The sequence below is a fragment of the Aotus nancymaae genome, unplaced genomic scaffold, assembly GCF_030222135.1.
Source record: "Aotus nancymaae isolate 86718 unplaced genomic scaffold, 86718_ANA_hifiasm-v0.15.2.pri h1tg000029l, whole genome shotgun sequence".
Taxonomy (NCBI): Eukaryota; Metazoa; Chordata; class Mammalia; order Primates; family Aotidae; genus Aotus; species Aotus nancymaae.
The window spans coordinates 74137469-74159284 of NW_026988442.1; the positions used below are offsets into that span (position 1 = coordinate 74137469).

A 21816-nucleotide genomic window follows, 5' to 3' on the forward strand; every position below is an offset into this window, starting at 1 on the left:
ACATAGGCATTTAACTTCTGCAAGATAATAATGTTGCCCGACAATGTCATCCTGACAGGAACACTAAACATCTCTATGAGAATACTCTGCAGATTTCTTAATGCATAATCCGAATTATTGTTACCTAATTAAAGTAGGCTTTGGAACATGAACTGAAGGATAAACTACTGAGATAAGAAAATAGGGAAAATCAATGTGCTATTTCTTAAGCAAGAAGCCAGAGAGAAAATGCAGTAGAGGATCTTTGCTTATCTAGCAAAAGCTCTTGGTATGTGATATATTATGATGTTGTTAGGCATTTATATGTCAGGCCAATAAAAAAGTAATCATTGAGGAAAATGTAGTAACCATGGTTCATGTAATAACATTAAAATATAACTTTCATACACTTTTGGTTTTCTGCTCATCTGCAAGATTTTGTCTAACCCTAAAAGTGCTTCTTTAAGAAATACAATCCAAAGCAAGCTCTGCATTTTCACAGCATCAGGATTTTTGCCTAATTAAATAATAGTTTGATATTCCCAAATAGCCAATAAAATCACAGAATTCTTAAGGATGCCAAGGAGACTGAAGGACGAATGATCTGTCTTATTATAATCAGTGCTTAATGAATGGCTATTTATTATCCTAGCAATATCACTCTGCATGAGGTTAAGCCACTTGGTTGTATTTTTCCATGTTCTGCATTGCATTAAAAATACATTGTGCCAGACCCCTGGTGCTGTGAAATTTATTCCATCAGTGCATAGGTTTGACCAGACAAGTGCTTTGAATATACAGATGAATATTTCTCTAACTGTTATTACATGACCTACCTCCAATTTACATGCAGACCAGTTGCCAAGGACCCAGCTGTAGCAGGGGGTCACTGGGCAGGTTTTCTGCTGGGTAAGCTCTGTGGGGCATGGCCGTCCTTCTCCTTGGGTTGGCATAATGATAAATCGAGTCCGGCTCATTCGACCTAAAATGATAAGGGAGGTGTCAGCTTTTCAGTTAGATTGGCTTGGAAAGGGACCTGAAGAACAGAATGTTGCCTTACACATGTAAGTCTTCGTTTTAATAGACTGAACTCTGTCCTATCCCACTTCTAGTTTTTCTGTCATTTTCATTTAGCATTCTACAGAGACACAGGCTAATCTAGGTTTTCACAATGCAAAAAGGATCTGAAATTCTGTCCTCTAATTCTTTTAGTCTTCAAAGTACAAACTTTATATTTTGCCAAGTAGACTGATCTTGTAAACACTGGTAGACTGTTAATTCATTTAAAGTATGTATTTATTAAGCTCTAGCATGATCAAGGCATTCTGAAGTGTGCTATGGACAGTAGTAAAATTGTAAGATGTATCTTCCAACATCAAACATCTTATATTTTAAGCCAGCATTACAAATATTTAACAAAAGTAGTAAGAATTGCATCTTCTGTGTTTACTAGGTTATACATGAGTGAGTAAGATAAAAGTCACACATAATCCAAATTATTCTAAAAAATTCCCTAGGAAGGTGCTATGCCAAGGATCCAATAGTGTATTTCAATTAATTCAAAACAGATATTTTTTTCAGAGGTTTAGAACCAATTTCTTTCTTCACTGAGCACTAGATAAAGTTGTTGGCTTGTATGAAGGAACCAAGATGCTTAAAAAACACATGCTCATGTACTAGCCTCCTGTTCTGCAATGAAAGACAATTGATTAGTGAAAATGGCTCAGGACTTCCATATCATCTTCTGCCCCCTCCTAGGCATTAAGTCATCAGCCCATCAAGTGGAATAGTGATGGAATAACCTATATTATTTGTTTGTGCTTCTCTCTTTCTTTTTCTTGGACTCTCACTCTCACCCTTTCCTACTCACTCTTATTCTTACTGATGAGGTACTCAGCACATATAAGTTAATAACTATTAGTTATTTGTGAATATGATGGACTTCCAATGTTGTTATAAAGTTACTTATGTGACTGTATTTGTGATAAATGTTAAAGAAAAAAACAGGTTCTGTGGGAGCATGCATTAGAATGGCAGCCCATTCTGAGAAGGAATCAGAGATCACTGACATGAGCAGTGGAACTCTATGCAGAAATCTGAAAAGATGTAAGCCAGATATGATGTGCAGAGAGAGTGTGCCACACACAGGAGGGAGCACGTGAAGAGATGGTGATGTGCAAAGGATCACATGTCTGAGGACCTGACAGAAGCCAGTGTGGCTGGAGCAGATAGTGACAGTGAGAAGGGCTTGAGTGACTGTTGCTAAAGCTATTAAAAGCAGAGTCTTTTTTTTTTTTTTTTGAGATGGAGTTTTGCTCTTGTTACCCAGGCTGGAGTGCAATGGCGCGATCTCGGCTCACTGCAACCTCCGCCTCCTGGGTTCAGGCAATTCTCCTGCCTCAGCCTCCTGAGTAGCTGGGATTACAGGCATGCGCCACCATGCCCAGCTAATTTTTTTTTGTATTTTTAGTAGAGATGGGGTTTCACCATGTTGACCAGGATGGTCTCGATCTCTTGACCTCGTGATCCACCCGCCTCGGCCTCCCAAAGTGCTGCGATTACAGGCATGAGCCACCGCGCCCGGCCCAAAAGCAGAGTCTTTTAGTTGATGTCAAAGATTTTATATGCATCCTAAGGGAAATGGAAAGCTAGTGAGGACTTTATTTCCACATAGAAATCACTTGAAAACCCTGGATATAAACAACTACAGATACCCTCAAGATTAGTGATAAGTAAGGGTAACTCAAACTTTCAAAGAACTAGACCTCTTACTGTCCACCAGAATATTATAGATTTGGTGGGAAACTAACTCTCTGAGAATAACCTTAAAGAAAACTAGGGGGTTCTAATCACTGGCTTCTAAATTCCTTAAGGTTTATACTTCTGCGCCTAACATAGTACTTCACAGACATTAAGTGGAATATATGTTTAATTTATATTTTCATAAATTGTTGATGTGATATTATATGCAAATGTGTGATGATATAATAATATCAATACATTGAGCTGGTTCCATGTGTTAGGCACTATTTTCAACACTTTATATGCATGGACTCATTTAATAGTGATAATAACCCAAGAGGAAAATTGTAGTGTTTTCCCATACTATCGATGACAAAACTGAGGCTCAGGGAATTTAAGTCACTTGTTTAGGTTTAAACAAACAAACAAACAAAGTAGGTTAGAGAACAGGATTCAAAGCAGTTTTACTCTAGAAGTTGCTGCATTACCCAACCATGCTGCTGGGTAGACATGAGCAAGACAGCAAAGACAGCTACCTATTTCAGTCTTTCATAGGAGACATACAAGAAATTTTGGATGGTGGTTGTATTAATTCATTTTCATGTTGCTGATAAAGACATACCCAAGACTGAGAAGAAAAAGAGGTTTAATTGGACTTAGAGTTCCACATGGCTGAGAGGCCTCAGAATCATGGAGGGAGGTGAAAGGAATTTCTTACATGATGGCAGCAAGAGAAAAGTGAGGAAGAAGCAAAAGTGGAAACTCCTGATAAACCCATCAGATCTCTTGAGACTTACTCACTAACACGAGAATAGCACGGGAAAGACCAGCCCCCATGATTCAGCTACCTCCCCCTGGGTCCCTCCCACAACACATGAGAATTCTGGGAGATACAATTCAATTCGAGATTTGGGTGGGAATACAGTCAAACTATATCATTCCACCCTGGCCTCTCCAATCTCATGTCATCACATTTCAAAACCAATCATGGCTCCCTACAGTCACCCAAAGTCTTAACTCATTTAAGCACTAACTCAAAAGTGCACAGTCCAAAGTGTCATCTGAGACAAGGCAAGTCCCTTCTGCCTATGAGTGGGTAAAATCAAAAGCAAACTAGTTACTTCCTAGATACGATAAGGGTACAGGTATTGGGTAAATACAGCCATTCCAAATGGAGAACTTGGCCAAAATAAAGGAGTTACAGGGCCCATGCAAGTCCAAAATCTAGTAGGGCAGTCAAATTTTTTTTTTTTTTTTGAGACGGAGTTTCGTTCTTGTTACCCAGGCTGGAGTGCAATGGTGCAATCTCGGCTCACCGCAATCTCTGCCTCCTGGGTTCAGGCAATTCTGCCTCAGCCTCTTGAGTAGCTGGAATTACAGGCACGCACCACCATGCCCAGCTAATTTTTTGTATTTTTAGTAGAGACGGGGTTTCACCATGTTGACCAGGATGGTCTCGATCTCTTGACCTCGTGATCTACCCACCTCGGCCTCCCAAAGTGCTGGGATTATAGGCGTGAGCCACCGGGGGTAGTCAAATTTTAAAGTTCCAAAATGATTTCCTGTGACTCCAGGTCTCAAATCCAGATCACACTGATGCAAAAGGTGGATTCCCATGGTCTTGAGCAGCTCCACCCCTGTGGCTTTGCAGGTACAGCCTCTCTCCTGCTTGCTTTCATGGGCTGGCATTGAGTGTCTGCAGCTTTTCCAGGCACATGGTGCAAGCTGTCAATGGATCTACCATTCTGGGGAATGGAGAATGATGGCCCTCTCATCACAGCTCCACAAGGTGGTGTTCCAGTAGGGACTCTCTGTGGGGGCTCCAACCCCATATTTCCCTTCTGCACTGCCCTAGCAGAGGTTCTCCATGAGGGTCCCTCTCTGCAGCAAACTTTTGCCTGGGTATGCATGTGTTTCCATACATCTTCTGAAATCTAGGTGGAGGTCCCCAAACCTCAGTTCTTAACTTCTTTGTACCCACAGGCTCAACACCACATGGAAGCTGTCAAGGCTTGAGGCTTCCACTCTCTGAAGCCACAACCCAAGCTCTATGTTGGCCCTGTTCGGTCACAGCTGGAGCAGCTGGGATACAGGGCACTGAGTCCTTAGGCTACACACATCATGGGGACCCTGGGCCTGGCCCACAAAACCACTTTTTCCTGCTGGGCCTCCAGGTTGTGATGGGAGGGGCTGCCATGAAGGTCTCTGACATGGCCTGGAGACATTTTTCCCAAGGTCTTGGGGATTCACGTTAAAGTTCTTGCTACTTATGCAAATTTCTGCAGTGGGCTTGAATTTCTCCTCAAAAAAAGTGGCTTTTTCTATTTACTATATCATCAGGCTGCATATATTCTGAACTTTTATGCTCTGTTTCTCTTTTAAAATGGAATGCTTTTAACAGCACCCAAGTCACATTTTGAATGCTTTGCTGCTTAGAAATTTCTTCCACCAGATAACCTAAATCATCCCTCTCAAGTTCAAAGTTCCACAAATCTCTAGGGCAGGGGCAAAATGCTGCCAGTCTCTTTGCTAAAACATAACAAGAGTCACCTTTGTTCCAGTTCCAAACAAGTTCTTCATCTCCATCCGAGACCAACTCAGCCTGGACTTTATTGTTCTTATCACTATCAGCATTTTTGTCAAAGCCATTCAACAAGTCTCTAGGAGGTTTTGAACTTTTCCACATTTTCCTATCTTCTTCTGAGCCCTCCAAACTTTTCCAACCTTTGCCTGTTACCCAGTTCCAAAGTCACTTCCAGATTTTTGGGTATCTTTTCAGCAGCGTCCCACTCTACTGGTATCAATTTACTCTATTAACCTGTTTTCACACTGCTGATAAAGACATATCCAAGACTGGGAAGAAAAAGATGTTTAATTGGACTTACAGTTTCACATGGCTGGGGAGGCCTCAGAATCATGACAGGAGGTAAAAGGCACTTCTTATACGGCTGTGCCGAGAGAAAAATGAGGAAGAAGCAAAAGTGGAAACCCCTGATAAACCCATCAGATCTTGTGAGACTTATTCAATATCCTGAGAACAGCACAGAAAAGACCAGCCCCCATGATTCAGTTGCCTTCCCCTGGGTCCCTCCAAAACACATGGGAATTCCGTGAGATACATTTCAAGTTGAGATTTGAGTGGGGACACAGCCAAACCATATGAGTGGTAAAAAATTCTTTCAGTGATTATATAGGCAAGGGCTCATTCTGCAACCCTGGGCACAGAGCTCTTGCATGGAGTGTATGAGTTTAAACAGATGTTCTTCCAGCATCACTCAAATCATAACAGGTCAAACATCATTCACATCAAATGTCCCTGCTGGATGAACACATTTGGCACAAGATTTCACATTAATTTTTGCTTAAATACTCTTCAAGTTGTATAATAACTTTAATGTTTATTCTCTTGACTGAAATACCTCTTATCCTAATGTCATTATAATTACAAGCTGTTCCATCCATCTTCGTAAGGATAATGACATTGTGGTGTCACCTTTATCAGAGCCAAAGAGGCTCTATTTCATTATAGCCAAATAACTTCAAGCTTGTCTTAAATTGATGGCATGCTGAGGGCCAGTACTATAGAACCATTTTATTTATTTCTGTTAAGGTGACAGATATATTCTGCTGGACATAAAGGTAGAGAAAATCTAATAAGTGCAAAAGAAAAGAAATGATGCTATTACTTTTTAAAATAATGAAGTCTCAAGACCATTCACTGGAAGCAAAGCCATGTGGTTTCTCTAGCTTCTGCTATCCAAACGCAAAGAGAAGATTTCCAAACAATGCCTATTACTTCCAAGAATATTTTTTGAAACTAAGGAACATATAGTAAATACATGTTTTGATGTATTTTGTGTTTAATTGGTTTAAAGTTCAACATTTTTAGCATGCAAGTGTAAGAGAAATTATTGGACCTGATGCATCTGTTGGATAATTGTTATATTTTACTATGTTTCTTTTTCTATTTCAGTCAAGGATGTTTTGGTTGTATAAGGTAAAAAAAAAAAAAAAAAAAAAAATTTATCCCTCAAATAAAAAATTCTGAGATATTCTGTGGATATTATGGATAAAAGGGCCTGCCACCTCCAGGAGTAGTGGTCAAATATTACCTGGGATGCCAGATCTCAGAATGGGTGAGGGAGCAGTCAACGAAGCAGCTATCTCTCAGCAATAATTATTCTATCAGGAACTCCTAAGAGCAGGAGTCTGAAGGAATTGTTTTGGCGATGATGAGTTTTGATGGGAGAGAGAAAGCAGTGGTGGATGTGGTCAAATTAAAGGTAAAACTATGGTGTAGTATGGAACATGAGAGGAAGAGAATTTAAAATTAGCTGATGTGCCAGGCACAGTGGCTCATGCCTGTAATCTCAGCATTTTGAGGCTGAGGCAGGAGGATCACTTGAGTCCAAGAGTTTGAGACCAGCTTTGGCAGCATAGAAAGAGCTTGTATCTATAGAAAAAAATTAAAAGTTAAAAAATAAACCTCATGTGTGGTGGAGAGAGGCCTGGAATGAGCATTAAAAGTTTCTAGCTGGAAATGGCTCTCTACAATTAACAACTAGTAAATGATATGACTACATGCAAGTACTTTAACTCTTCTGTACATAAATTTTCTCTTCTGTAAAATAAAACTGAGAATACAGAAAGTCTTTATTGCTTGAGATAATTCATGTTAGAAAAAAATGCCACTTAAAAGTGAAGCTATTTTAAATGGGAATTAAATTATTTTAACTAAATCAAAAAAAAATTTAAATGAGACTTTTTTTCTGAAACTAAAAAGAATGCAAGTGGGTTTATTTTATCTCATATCCACTAGCATATATATTATGATTACAATTATGTACTCATTATTAGGACAAATAATAAATTAGTCATTGATATTTCTTATATAATTTTATGATAGCTATAAGAGATCCTGATGTTTCATAACTGACTTTCTCAGCTTGAACATAAAGTCTTTGGCTGTTGAGTCAATTATCATCAGTTTTTCCAATGGCTCCCTTTAATCTTTGGTGTGAAGATCACTCCATATTGTATCCCCTTTGTTGTGGACACACATTTAATTTCCAGCTAGAGACAGACCAGCAAGTCCCCTGATTTGCAATGATAGAACATGTGTGTTAATGGTGAAAGCTTGTTGACTGGGCAAAGGTTTTGTAAATGATAAGCTTATTCATTAATATTTTGATGTTATGAGGGGCTTGGCTGTCTATGCAACAGTAATGCTGGGACAATAATTCAGGTGAAGAATACCGGATGATGAGGACTGCCTGGATATGTGTCACATAGGTTATATAAATAAAAAATACTATATAAAAGCAACTTGCATGGGGCTTGGGCACAATGGCTCATGCCTACAATCGCAGCAGTTTGGGAGGCCAAGATGGGCAGATCACTTGAGGTCAAGAGTTCAAGACCAGCCTGACCAAAATGGTAAAACCCATCTCTACTAAAAATACAAAAATTAGCTGACATAGTGGTGTACACTTATAATCCCAGCTACTCAGAGGCTGAGACAGGAAGATCGCTTGAACCTGGAAGGTGGAGGTTGCAGTGAGCCAAGATAACACCACTGCACTCTAGCCTGTGACTCCATCTTAAAAAAAAAAAAAAAAGCAACTTGCAGAATATTTTAAATATAGTAAATGCTTGTTTTTTCTCTCTTCTTTAATATTTATTTTTAACAAATACTCTCATATCAGTTCATAGAACTGGCCCTGAAACATGCCTGTAATGAGTATATAAGGCATGCTACCTCTGTCTCCTGTATTTTATTAGGCTTATTATATTAAATGCACAAAATTATAAAATTCATAATTGCGCAGCAAGATCCCAACCCATCAAATCCCTTACACTGTATCCTGGACTCTTTCTGTCCTTGGAGTAATAGTGAAGTTTGCTACCATACGTATCCTCACGCTTTCAAATTCAGAGGGGAAGAATTTACTTGGAAACTCTCTGGACTCATCTTGCTTGGGTTTATGTTTTTCAATAACAGCATAAGATATGAGGATAGGTATTGACTGGGAACTAAATTCAATCACAAACATGGACAATATGCTGAAAGAGCAATGCCAATGAGATGAAAATATCGAAGTTGACTCTTTAATTCGTGCACTCATCTGGCTACAAAACAGAGAAAAGCATTCCCTATAAAATATGTTTCCAGTGAAAAAAAGACCCAAATCATGGTAGAGTAAACTTGTTTGCTAGCAATTCTCCTCTCTGAGCCTTTTCCTCTTTTTCCTTGGAGAATAATGGGACCTCATTATAAACAACACTGATATTGAGCTTATTATTACATTAGCAATAATCACTAGCAATGAAAGAAAAAGGATTGAATTTCAAGACCTTTAGAAAAAATAATAGACTGTGAGGTGGCATATGGGTCGTAAAAACAAAAATGGAAACAGAGAGAGGCCAATCTTAGTACCTGCATACAGGTTTAAAGCCTATCAGACTAGATCATATTCCCACTGAACCAAGCAGTAGTCAAACTTCCCTCTTGAGGCTCCACTGACAAAGTAGATGTAGGAGATTTTAAGCAATTAAATCTCAAAACTGGTAAACATTTGTCAATAGACACACTTAGAAAAAGAAAGAAAATCAAATACAGTAATTCCCTAATCTGAGTTTACTTTCCAACCAAAGTAGTCACCCACCATGGCCCTTTTAGGGAGACATGCTGTAAACAACAATTCTTCTGTGGCCCTGACACATAGTCACTGAATTTACTGGAAATTATGGTTTTGATAGCTCTGGCCAATTTGGATATGGCCCAGGCAAAGTATATATGTAAGAGATAATGGCAAAGGAAATGTAAGAATAATACATTATTGAAGAAGGTTCCTATTGACTGGAAACAACTAGTTCATTAAATAAAGTATATGGACAATTTACATGAACATACCGATAAACTCCAGTGCACGGTAGATATATAAAAGCAGTAACAGTAGTATATGAAGTAACTTTGAGCTTCCAGCATATCTATGGATATCATTATAACTGAGTTGATTTCCACCTGGACATTACTTCTTTTGAACATAAGTTTAATTTCCAAAGTTCATGCACAATCATTGGCAGAAAATGATTACCCAGAAGCCAATATCTACAAGGGGCTGGCCAACTAAAACACCATGCGGAATAGGACACAATGTCACTTAACTGAAGTTAATGACGGTCTTTCCTGATAAGAACCTCAAAATCAGGTTAATGAATGTTTCCATTTTCAAGGGTTTCCCCCTATGCATTTATTCTTAAGCATTTATTATCTGCTACATAGTCTTAGACAATAGCAAATACTAGTGGATAACAAAGTAATTGAAAAAGAAGCAAAGGAATGCTAATAAAACCTCATTAGTAGATGGTCATGTTCAATCTAAGTTAATTTTAAGTCATATATGTTTCTGTGTTTAAGGCATTTTATTGTATGATACTTTTTGTCACTGTAAAAATAGTTCTCATTATGGAGGGAGGTGCTAAATTAATTGAGGGAATACAATGTGCTTTAATATACAGATGATATCATATATTCTTGCTTAGCTTTTTCTCTTCCTTATCCTGCTTTCTTCATTCTCCTGCCCCTGAGAGTTCCTCTCCTTACTCTCTGAGCCACATAAATCACTAACAATTCTGGTTTCAGGCTGAGCTTAGGACATAGTTATTAATATTTCTCTTTAATACATGATAAACTAAGGCTCAGAGAATTTAATTATTTTTTGTGACATGATACAGGTAGAAGGTTTGGAACAAAGATTTGTCTTGCTCCAAAAGCAGGTGCTTTCCAACAGATTTCATCTAATCCGTGTCTTAGGTATCAGATACTATGTTCTAGTTATTAGGCCACTTGAACTAGTTTGAGAATTGCAATTAGATCTATCTTTTGCAATGAATTTGTTATATGTATTTACATAGTCCATATTTTCTTTAGCAAAAAGTAATTAAGGTGACTGTGCTAACACCTTTCTCTTACAACTCTTTATTTGCTTTCAGGTACTCAGTAGGGTAAATTCTGAAAGCAGTGGAAAATCAGGCTGCATATAAAATGCTCCATTAACTTCATGTGGCTCTTCAGGCTGGACATCTACTAAAAAGTGGTTAAAGCTGTAATTTTCACTTCTCTTAACAAATATCAGGAATTTTTATCTAAGTTTATTTTAAGTGCAAAATTTATTTTAAATATTACCCTGATGGATATAGATTTGGGATCAAGGTTATTTTCTAGTAGAGCAGAGTGGAGGAAAATTACAGTCCTGATCTGCAACCTAAAGACAGCTCTTCGGTACGTGTTTGGTATTCATGCAGTAGTAATTCTACACTCAGAGATACAGCACATGAGCTTCCCCTGTAGAGGGATTCCTTGGCTTATATGAATATTGCTTCATGTATCCAGACACCCTTTTATTCTAGAGAAGATGCAACTTCAGCAAGATAAACATTCCATAAGCTTTTCAGAGCAAAACAGACTCTAGTCCCAGCCAGGATCAATTCTCTGCCAGGAACATGGGAAGTAACAAGACCACCATTTTAGAAGTCAAGATAGGCCATGATGTCAAAGGGGTTAGATAGGTATTTTATGACAGAGGATTAAGCACGTTTGGCGTTGCTTGGATATAAATAACTCCAGACTTTTCAGTGGTAGAGTGTGTATACACATTCTGACTGCTTACCTCTAAACAATCACACTTCAGTTCCATCAAAACTGACACAATTTGAGGGACCACTGTAATACAGCAGCAATACCCACAATGAGCAATTTCTATGGGATGCAAGAAGGTCAAAGAGAGTGAGTTTGCACGTCTTGGAGCTAACCTTTCCACCCTTTTTAGAGAAAATCATCAGAGTCACATATTGATTGGCAGCTATATTTCTTTTAGATGAACTAGATAATACGCAACAATATTCATTGTGAGGCAAGAAGATATATAGAAGGCTTAAAATTCAGAGGGGCTTCTTAAAGCATTAATATATCTTACTGTCCTTTGTGTTCCAATCTATTGCCCATTTTCTCTGCTTATTCTCAAATATACCTATAAATAAATTATAATAATTTTAATAGCAATATAGCACACAATCCAGGGTCTTGTACACAATAGATGATACAGAATTTCAGATGTACAGGATCATAGTGGAACAAATGGGGGCTTTGGAGACACCTGGACTTGGGTTCAAATCCATCCACAACGGACAAGCTATGTAACCTTGGGCAGATTACTTCAGTGCCTATCACTATATCTGTAAAATTAGGTCTATACTTCATAGTACTGTTGTTAAGAATTACTAACATACTCCTAGCATCAGTAATTATACCCTTGGTCAACAAATATTAAAAAGTAATCACTCTAATATTTTACCATTTTATAGATAAAAAACAGTGCAAGAGGTTTCTGCACCAGATAAGTGAGCAGCCCAACATCCTACAACTTGTCATTGGAAAAGCTGACTCTCAGACCCAGATCTTCGAGTTTCTTGTTTAGTCTATCTGTTTCTTCCATTCCACTATCTAGCTTCATGTTCTTTGCCATATGAATTAATTATTTGATACAGTAAATAAGTCTGAATTATTATGACAGACTGTGCCCAATCAAGAATACCATGTGTTGATCAAATTTGATGCAGATACCAAAAATTAAAGTTACTGGCTTGCCCTCGAACCCTAGGGGAAAAAAAGCTGGAAATTACAAAGTTGTTGTGTGTTTTGGAGTTAATGCAAAATGATTTTCTCACTATGGGCTAGAGTTGACAGAAAAATTATATGCCATCTGGGAAACACTAGAGGTAGGTTGGGTCATATGCCATAAAAATATTATAAACTCATATGCGTTAAATTTAAAAATATAAAATACAAAAAAAATCATAGTCTGGATTTAATAACATTCTTAGAGTGCTATCAGTTAAATAATTATGAATAATTCATGATATGCTAAATTTAGGGAGTTCTACATTCCACTAAACTGATGAAAATTCAAGAGACAAAAAACATGACTAATCCAAATATTAAGCTCTTCTATTACAAGCTTTGATCTTTGAAATCTATCTAAAGAGATCCCTTAGTGGAAGCTTAGAATCAGTCTCTCTCTAAATTCTCTAAATTGAAATAAATTGGATTCAAACTGTTCTGACCTTGAAATCTATAACACAATTAGAAAGTATATGCCAAGCATCAGGTGTACATTAAAGAAGCAATCCAGGCATTTGGAAAATACAGTAAGAGCTCATTTCAAAATTTCCCCTAAGATCACTGCAGTTCTGTGAGTTTAATGATGAAGTGTGGCTCACAGGAAAGCACCAGGGACATCCAGCACACCAGGTATTGCCCAACAACTCAGTGAATGCAGAAATAGAGATAATTGTGTGAACTTTTGTTTTTGATAAAGACATCAGCTGAGAACTGTAGCTGCTGAAGTTTGGCTCCCAGGTAACTCACATGCCCACTTTAATGTGACTAAATAAACTCTCTCTCTTCCTGTGGTCTCTGCCTATTGCTACAACCAGTTGGAAAAGAGAAAGAGGCTCCTATAAAAGACAGCTGCTGGCTCTCGGTCTTAGAAGAGGCGAGCTGCCGATGTTTCCCAATGACAGTCTCCAAACTTTGCAGCTCCACAATTTGGTCTCTTTTATAAAACAAGTTCATCTGAACCATACATTCCTGCTTCTGATTGCTGCTGTTCATTTACTCTTTATTTTTCAGGTTGTACCATGTGAGGATTAAAGCATGATTTAAATACAGAATTATCTTATTTTAATAACATTACTATCTACCACAGGAGTGATGGTTGGGGAAGAGTGGTGCCGTAAGACTGGAGCGAGAAAGCAGGAATGGGGAAGAAGTTTGGGGATGATGGGGAATAACATGATATACCCACAAAGGCTGCCTTGGCACAGTTTTGAGGGTAGATGCTTAAAAATTCAAGGGTTATGCATCATATTCCTCTTTGTACCACTCAATTCTTTTTTTAAAGTTTGAGGTTTAAACTTTAAAAACCTCAAGCAGCTGGATGGGTTGGCTTATGCCTATAACCCCAGCACTTTGGGAGGCCAAGGCAGGCAGATTACTTGAGCTCAGGAGTTCAAGACCAGCCTGGGTAACATGGCATAACCCAGTCTGAACAAAATATGCAAAAATTAATCAGGCATGGTGGCATGTGCCTATAGTCGCAGCCACTTGGGAGGCTGAAGTGGGAGGACTGCTTGAGCCCAGGAGGCAGAAGGTGCAGTGAGCCATGATTGTGCCAGTACATTTCAGCCTGGGCAACACAGCAAGATTCTGTATCAAAAAAAAATATTGAGGTTGGGCACAAATAAGTACAAGTAGGAAATACTCATCTTAATACTTTTGTCTGAAGGTCTTAACATGGAAACTTAAATAGAACAGGTTGTCAAAAAATGCTTGTGAGATTGAACACTGAACAGCCTAGTAAAGAAAAAACTAGTCACAAGAGCTATGGCACCATCTTTCCCAAATGTTACCCTCCTAGACCCTTAGAAACTAAGCCAGAAGTGATGTGTAACTGGTATCATACTTATATGCCAATAGAAACCATCCAGATGATTTTCAAGTGCTTTACGCAACTAGATTTCTCCAAGTAGTTAGCATTCCTACCCTAGTCCTTCTGTGCCTTAGTTCACACAAGGATTTTTCTTGTGAAATCTGTTTTGTTTTTGTCTTTGTTTATTATTCTAAGGATTGGGGAAAGGTGAATTTTAGCTCAGACTGTAGTTGCCTAGAACTCTCGAATAGTAGGATTCAAATTTGCACGGGTTTTGTGTTGTTGGAGGACAAACAGGGTCTAGCAAACAACAGTGTCAGATGAGTCCACAGCACCACCAGAACTGCTTACAATATTTAAGTAATCTTTTAAAACTAAACTTATGATTTGCGGTCTTATTAGTAAAGGTGGTATGTTGGAATAACATGGAGATCTACCATGTTCCAGTGACTTGGTACAGGGGCAGAATTAGGACTTTCAGGCAAAAATAATAACAAACAGATTTCCTGTCTCCTTGCACTGAACCTAATCTTGGGTAATGAGACCTCGGAATATAGGTATTTATGCAAAGGAGAAAAAACAGCCACTGGTAGGGATTGGCTGCCTTTGGGCTTGCAATCTAGCATGCAAGCTCTTTCCCTTTCAGCTGTCTTTTTATGGTACAGAATCACCTAGGCAATAAAGATAATAAAATTATTTCAGTGTGCCAAGTACTGTGTTTCAGCTGGGAAGATTCACCCATGAAGAATACAAACAGGGTTCTTGGCCCCTTAGAAACATAGACATGAAAATGGATTTAATTCATGCATTATAAAAATCACAGGAGGCAGTCATGGGGATGATGGTGAGAGGTTCCATGTAAAGCAATATGCCCAGGTGAGAAGCAGCATAATTTGATTGAAATGTAATATACTGGAAGTGACAGAGTTGGCAGGGCAGTACGAGGTGATGGAGACATAGGTGCAGCACGGGTGAGATCCTGAAGATCCCGGTGGGCCATGTTCACAATATAGGACTTCATTCTTTCTTGCCTATGCTACCCTTTACACTGAGAGAGATAAACATCCCAGCAATGGCCCTTGAGGACAACACTGTAAACACTGTAGTGCTTATGTGCTTATGGCAGTGGGATATTCAGAGCAGGTCTCTTCTGAACAGGGAGCAACCAATTGTTTTTTATTTCTTTTTTTTAGACCCAGTTTCACTCTTGTTGCCCAGGCTGGAGTGCAATGGGGCGATCTTGGCTCACTGTAACCTCTATCTCCTAGAGTTTAAGCGATTCTCCTGCCTCTGCCTCCTGAGTAGCTGGGACTACAGGTGCCCACCACTGCACCTGGCTAATTTTTGTATTTTTAGTAGAAACACGAGTTTACTATGTTGGCCAGGCTGATCTCAAACTTCTGACCTTGTGATTCACCGCCTCGACCTCCCAAAGTGCTGGGATTATAGGCTTGAGCCACCATGCCCAGCCAACCGTTTTAATGAAAGACATCACTGATATGAGTAACACCTCTCATTTGTATGTCTTTTGTGGATTAATCAGTGTACATTATTACTTATTTGTTATTTACTACTCTCTGTTGTCCCTAGATTTTAAGCTCCATAAAAATAAGAAAATTGTCTTTTTTAACTCCACTGCTAAATTCTCAGTACATAAAACTATAACTGACACATAAGTATTTATTAATGGATAAATGAATAGATGAATGACTTGTATGTCAACATAAAAACACTTGATCAGATATTCATTTTTAGAATATCATATAGGCTATGAATATAGTGTATAGATTTTGACAGGGGTAAAAGGATGAGATAAAATTGGGAGATGATAAAATATTCTATGGAATAATTTTTAAAAGATCCTGCAGTCTCCAATAACCCTCTTTTCTACAGGCAGGTAGAGGAACATGGAAGAGAAAATTCACATATACTAAACACTCATGATGTGTCTCTTACTATGCCAGATGTCTTCAAATACTTCATTTCGTTTAATTCTCAAACCAAAAACTAAACCACTAACGTGCAAAATTCCAATTTATAAAGAATCTGAGATTCAGAAAGATTAAGTTAATTGCTTAAACAGTTACATTTGAACTTAGATTTACCAAACTTTAAAAGTGGATGCCCTAGTGGAAACCATGCCCCACTGCCTCTTAAAACAATTGACAAACTATTGGTTAACCACTGAAATTTTGGTCCTAAGACCTGCCATTTGGTTTCCACAGATTATTTGCTCTCATTTGTGCAAGAAATTACATATTATTGTTGTAAAGTGTGAATCCCATGTTTTCATTGTGAGTGACATTCTTTGTAGGAGTAGTTTTCAATTTTTCTTAGTCACATTTTCCTAACATGCATCCTGGCTACTGTTCTTGGCTCTGCCCTCTCTAGGACCTTACAGTTGAATTCACAGATGAGCTCCTTTTTTTCATGAGTCATGCCTTGTTTCTCACATAATCCCAACTGAAGAAGATAATTATTAACAACATCAGCATATCCATTTGTGAGTAGCTCATAGATGAGACCATAACTTAGTGTCAGTGGTCCGATATCAGGACTTCTAGAAAGCTGCTTCCAAATATCTTTGGTTGAAAATCAGATTCAGGTCCTGATACCCCATCCTCCCCTCACCAGATTACAAATCCTCCAAACTGCACTTCTTCTTCCCATCTCCTTTCCTGTTTAATTTGCCTCCTATGGTTTTGATGTGGTTTGTGCTAGCCAAAAGCCATGTCAAAATTTGATCTCCTTTGCAGTGGGGTCGGGAGGTAAGGACTAGTGGGAGGTATCTGAGTCACAGGTGAGGATTTCTTATTAATAAACGAATGCCCTCCCTTGGGGGTGAGTTCGTTCTCACTCTTGCAGGAATGGATTCGTTCTTGCGAGACAGGGTTGTTAAAAAGAATATGGCTTTCTTGGCTTCTTGCTCTTGTTTTCTTTCTCATCATGCGACTGTTTTGCACATGCCTGCTCCCCTTCTGCTTTCTGCCATGGGTTAAAGTAGCCTGAGATCCCCACCAGATGCAGCTGCCTAACTTTGAACCTTCCAGTTACCAGAATCATTAGCCAAATAAACCTCTTCTCTTTATAAATTACCCAGTCTTAGGTATTCTGTTATAGCAACGAAATAGCAACACAATGGCCTAACACAGAAAAGTGGTACTGAGGAGTAAATTGTTCATATACCGATACCTGAAGATTTGAAACTGGCTTTGGAACTGAGTAATGCATAGAGGCTCGAAGCATTTGCAGGGGCAGTCTAGAAAAAGTCTCCATTGCCATCAATGGAGCAATGAGTGTGACTCTGGTGAGGGCTCAGGAGAAGACAAAATGATGCAGGAGAGTTTGCAACTTCTTAGAGACTGGTTAAGTGGTTGTGACAAAAATGCTAACAGAAAGATGGACAGTAAGGGACACGCTGATGAAGTTTCACATGGAAATAAGGAACTTACTGGGAACTGGATAAAACGCTATCCTTGTTAAACCATGGTAAACAACTTGATTGCATCGTGTCCATGCCCTACAGCTTCATGGAATATAGAACTTAAGAGTAAAGGAATAGCTACCTGGTGGAAGAAATTTCTAAGCAGCGAAGCTCAGGCTGCTGCTGCTGCTTCTAACTGCTTATTGTAAACTGCTAGAGAAAGGGAAGCTGAGTGGAAAGATTTGGAAAGTTTGTAGCATGGCCATGTGGTAGAGAATGAAACAGTATCTTCAGGAGAGAAATACAAGGGTACTGCCAAGAGACCCTTTGCTAGAGAGATTAGCATGGCTAAAAGGGAGCCAGGTGCTAATGGTTAGAACTATGGGAGAAAAAGCCCTGAAAGCATTTTAAAGATCTCCATGGCCAACCCTTCCCACCACAGGCCCAGAAGTCTAGAAGGAAATAACGGTTTAAGGGGACATGACTGGAGTGCCACTGCCCTGTGTTACCTCAGAGATCTGCTTCCCACATCCCAGTGGTTCCTGCTGGAACAGCCATGGCTCAATCTACCCTAAATGTGACCATGCTGTCACTCTGGAGAATCCAAGCTATAAGCTTTAGGAGCATCCACATCCACATTACTAATTTTGTAGGTTGGCAGAATGGGAGAGCAGTGAAGGCATGTTGGCTTCCACCTAGATTTTAGAGGATGTGTCAGAAAGCCTGGGAGCCTAGACAGAAACCTGCGACAGGAGAGGAGCTGCCACAGAGTTTCCACCACGGCAAAGCCTAGTGGATCCTTGGAAGCATAGCTGCCCTGGGGACCCCAGAATTGTAGAGCCATCGGCAATGTGCAATGCCCACCTGAAAACACCACAGGCATTCAACTCTGTCTGGTGAGAGTAGCCATGCAGGCTGCACTCAGCAAAGCCATAGAGGTGCGGTTGCCCAAGGCCTTGGGAGCCCATCTCTTTCACCTGAATGCCCAGGACATGAAGTCAAATGAAATTGTTCCAGAGATTTAAAATTTCATGCCTGTCCTGCTATGTTTTGGACTTTCCTGGCCCCTGTCATTTCTTTATTCAGGCTTACTTTTCTATTTTGGAATGGGAATGTTTACCAAATGTCTATACCACCATTGTACCTTGGAAGTAAATAACGGTTTTTTTTATTTTGCAAGCTCAAAGCTGGAAGGAACTTACCTTGAGTCTCAAATGAGACTCTGGATTTTGAACTTCTAAGCTGGTACTGAAACAAGTTAAGACTTTTAAGATTATTGGATGGAATGACTATATCTTACATGTGAGAGAAACATGAGTTTTTAGAGTCACCTGTGAGTGCTATGGTTTGTTCCCATCAAAACTCAGATCAAAATTTGATCCCCTTTGTGGTGGTCTTGGACGATGGGGTCTATGGGGTGGTGTTTGGGTCGTAAGCGCAGATCCCTGATGAATGGATTAATACCTTCCCTGGGGTTGAGTGAGTTCTCACTCTTGCAGGAATAGATTCATTCCTGCAAACAGGGTTATTTCTCTTTTGCTTCCTCAGTTTCTCTCTCTTTCTTCTTCTTTCACAATGTGATCTCTTCACAAACACCTGCTCTCTTGTGCTTTCTGTCATTAGTCGAGGCAGCCTGAGGCTTTCACGAGATGCAGCTGCCTAATCTTGAACCTTCCAGCCACAGGAATCATGAGCCAAATAAACCTATTTTCTTCATAAATTAAGCAGCCTCAGATATTCTATTACAGCAGCACAAAATACACTAAGATGTATTAACAATGTTCCAGGATTTCTCCCTAGGTCCTTACTCAAAATTTTTGACATTTACCTTATGATATTGAAACTCTACTTTAGGGCCAGAGTTCCATCTTAAACCAGCTCCATTTTCTGCTATAGTCTTATTGCTTTCTCTCCCATGAGCCCATCTCTTGGTCCCTACTTCAGCCTAATGACTGGAATGCCACCTCTGTTTCCACTTACCTGCCTCACTACTGAGTATCAATTGCCTTCTGCATGCCTTGCCATGGTGCATTACTTACCCACTGGGATTCTGGGATTGTGTAGCAGTGCTTTCTGTTTGTTCCCCAAAGATTCATACTCCCTTTCCTTTATAATGTAACATATTGCCGAGATGTGACTGACTGACTACCCAGATAACGCACTTCCTTCCCTGCCATCTTCCAATGAGTTGGAAACAGGGGAGTTTTGTCTAATATATATGTAAGAGATGTATGCCACTTCCAACCCGGTTCATGAAACCTCCACAGAGTCAAGTGATATCACCATGCAGAATAACTTGGTCCTGTTAAAGTGGCAGAACCTCTGTGAACTTGTGTCCTTGTTTCACATTTTGAAGCATAAAGCCCTCTCTTTATGTGGGTGAAAAGCAAGTCTCTAGTCTACTATGTTCAGCCTAGGGTGTGCTTTGGGGGTTTATGTGGCACAGTAGACAGCTTTACTTAAATAATACATGCTACTTTTTCCAAAAACCACTGAGGCCAACATGTTTTTCAATTTGTTGAGCTTATAACCTTCTGAATAAACACTGACCCACAGGTTCATCAGCCTCTCTGAAGTCTGCCACTGTTATCTGGTCCACTCTGCAACCTCTGCCTCACACTCCTGGACTGATATGAGGCCAGGGTCTATTTTTCTTCCCCTGGAGGTCAGTTTCATGTTGCCTTCAGCTGGACCCCACAGCTTATGCCATTTATCAAGCTATGGCATACTGAAAGATACTTAGAAGCCTAAACTAGTGAGTAGGAAACATGGGGAAACCAATACCTCCATGGCCACAGGTCTGTGAACACTCTGTCCAAGCCGTCCACCCTGAGAGCTGACAATTGACCACACATTCCACCAAGCAGGGAATGCTCATTCTCTGGGGCTTCTCCAAATTACGCTGCAAATGGAAATGAAATACAACTTTATTGGAGAAATCACTCTTACGTCAAATCACCGTCCTTTCATGGGAAAGACTCTCCTTTACTCTGTGATAATAACCTTTCCACAGTTTGGTGGGGAAATACATCCTTTCTTCTATAAATTGGTGACAATCATAGAAAATGATTGTCCTTTAACTACCAAATAAAAGGTTGTCATCCCAAATTTCTTTTTATAAAATCCTAACTCCATTAGGCTGCCAGGAAAGCAGAGGTGTCTCGTTACACAGAGATCTGTCCTGTTGCTCAGCCAGCAATGAACCAGAAAGACACTTCAATGCCAAATTCAGGAACTTGGTACTTCTAAATAGGCCAAAAGTACATAGAGGGCCAACATAGAAGGCAAGCTAGGCTAGAAAATAAATAATATGGGGATTAAAATACAATCAGCAACCCATCTGAAGTGCATAAAAAAGCCTGGGCTAAAGACACAATCATGGTCATAACAATGGGTCAAGTTGATGACACAGTTTATTTTTTTCTTATCCTCTCTGAAACCAGGATCTCAGTAGAATATATAAATTTTCTAACAGCCAAGGTAGAAGAGGTCTTAGAGAAAGAATAAAGTACCTGAGAAACACAGGAAGAATAATAGAAAATTCTGCCCTAGGAATAACACACTATTTGTGTGCTTACTTAGAAAACTTTGACATTCAACATGTGTTATGTGTTAGCAATATCCTCACCAAGCTAAAATTAATGACTATAGTACTATGACTTGCCAAGTGGGTAAAGTGGGTATTATCATAATGACATCTATAATCCATCTGAGATATATGGATATTCTAGTTAGGACTGATGCTTCTTCAAACTTATTCTTTACATATTTATTGGGCATATGCTATTTGGAAATCAGAGAAACTGACTTTCTGTTAATAAACAGTTTATATCTTTTGTAACAAAAGAAAATACTTATTATATACAGTAAATAAACAATGTTCATATATTGGGAGTTGTAGATTAATGACTTTTTTTTTGTCTGAAGCAGAGAACTTCTTCAAAGGCTGATTAAATAAAATAAATGTTAAAATAAATCATGATATATAGCATTCTGCCTTGTACCAGTAAGTTTCAGAATTTGACCAAACGTAAATCCATTTCAGATGTTCTGTTCTCAGTGTTGGTGAAGTGGTCTGCAGCTGCACTGTTGGGTTAAAGAGCATGAGCATGTCACTCTGTTGTGACACTACTTAACAGAGTGAAGTCAGTATAGGTGACAGAGGTTTGTTTTGTTTTA

General features: G+C 39.1%; 1 protein-coding gene across 1 annotated transcript in view; it reads right to left on the bottom strand.

The window, feature by feature from the left end:
* THSD7B (thrombospondin type 1 domain containing 7B) overlaps window positions 1–21816 on the bottom strand; it is a 1057843-nt gene that overhangs the window by 36349 nt on the left and 999678 nt on the right. Inside the window, exons 20-21 of the mRNA XM_064382803.1 lie at window positions 20422–20539; window positions 816–961 (exon numbers count right to left, since the gene is read on the bottom strand). Coding sequence (XP_064238873.1) covers window positions 816–961; window positions 20422–20539 — 264 coding nt within the window. The remainder of the gene's footprint in view (window positions 1–815; window positions 962–20421; window positions 20540–21816) is intronic.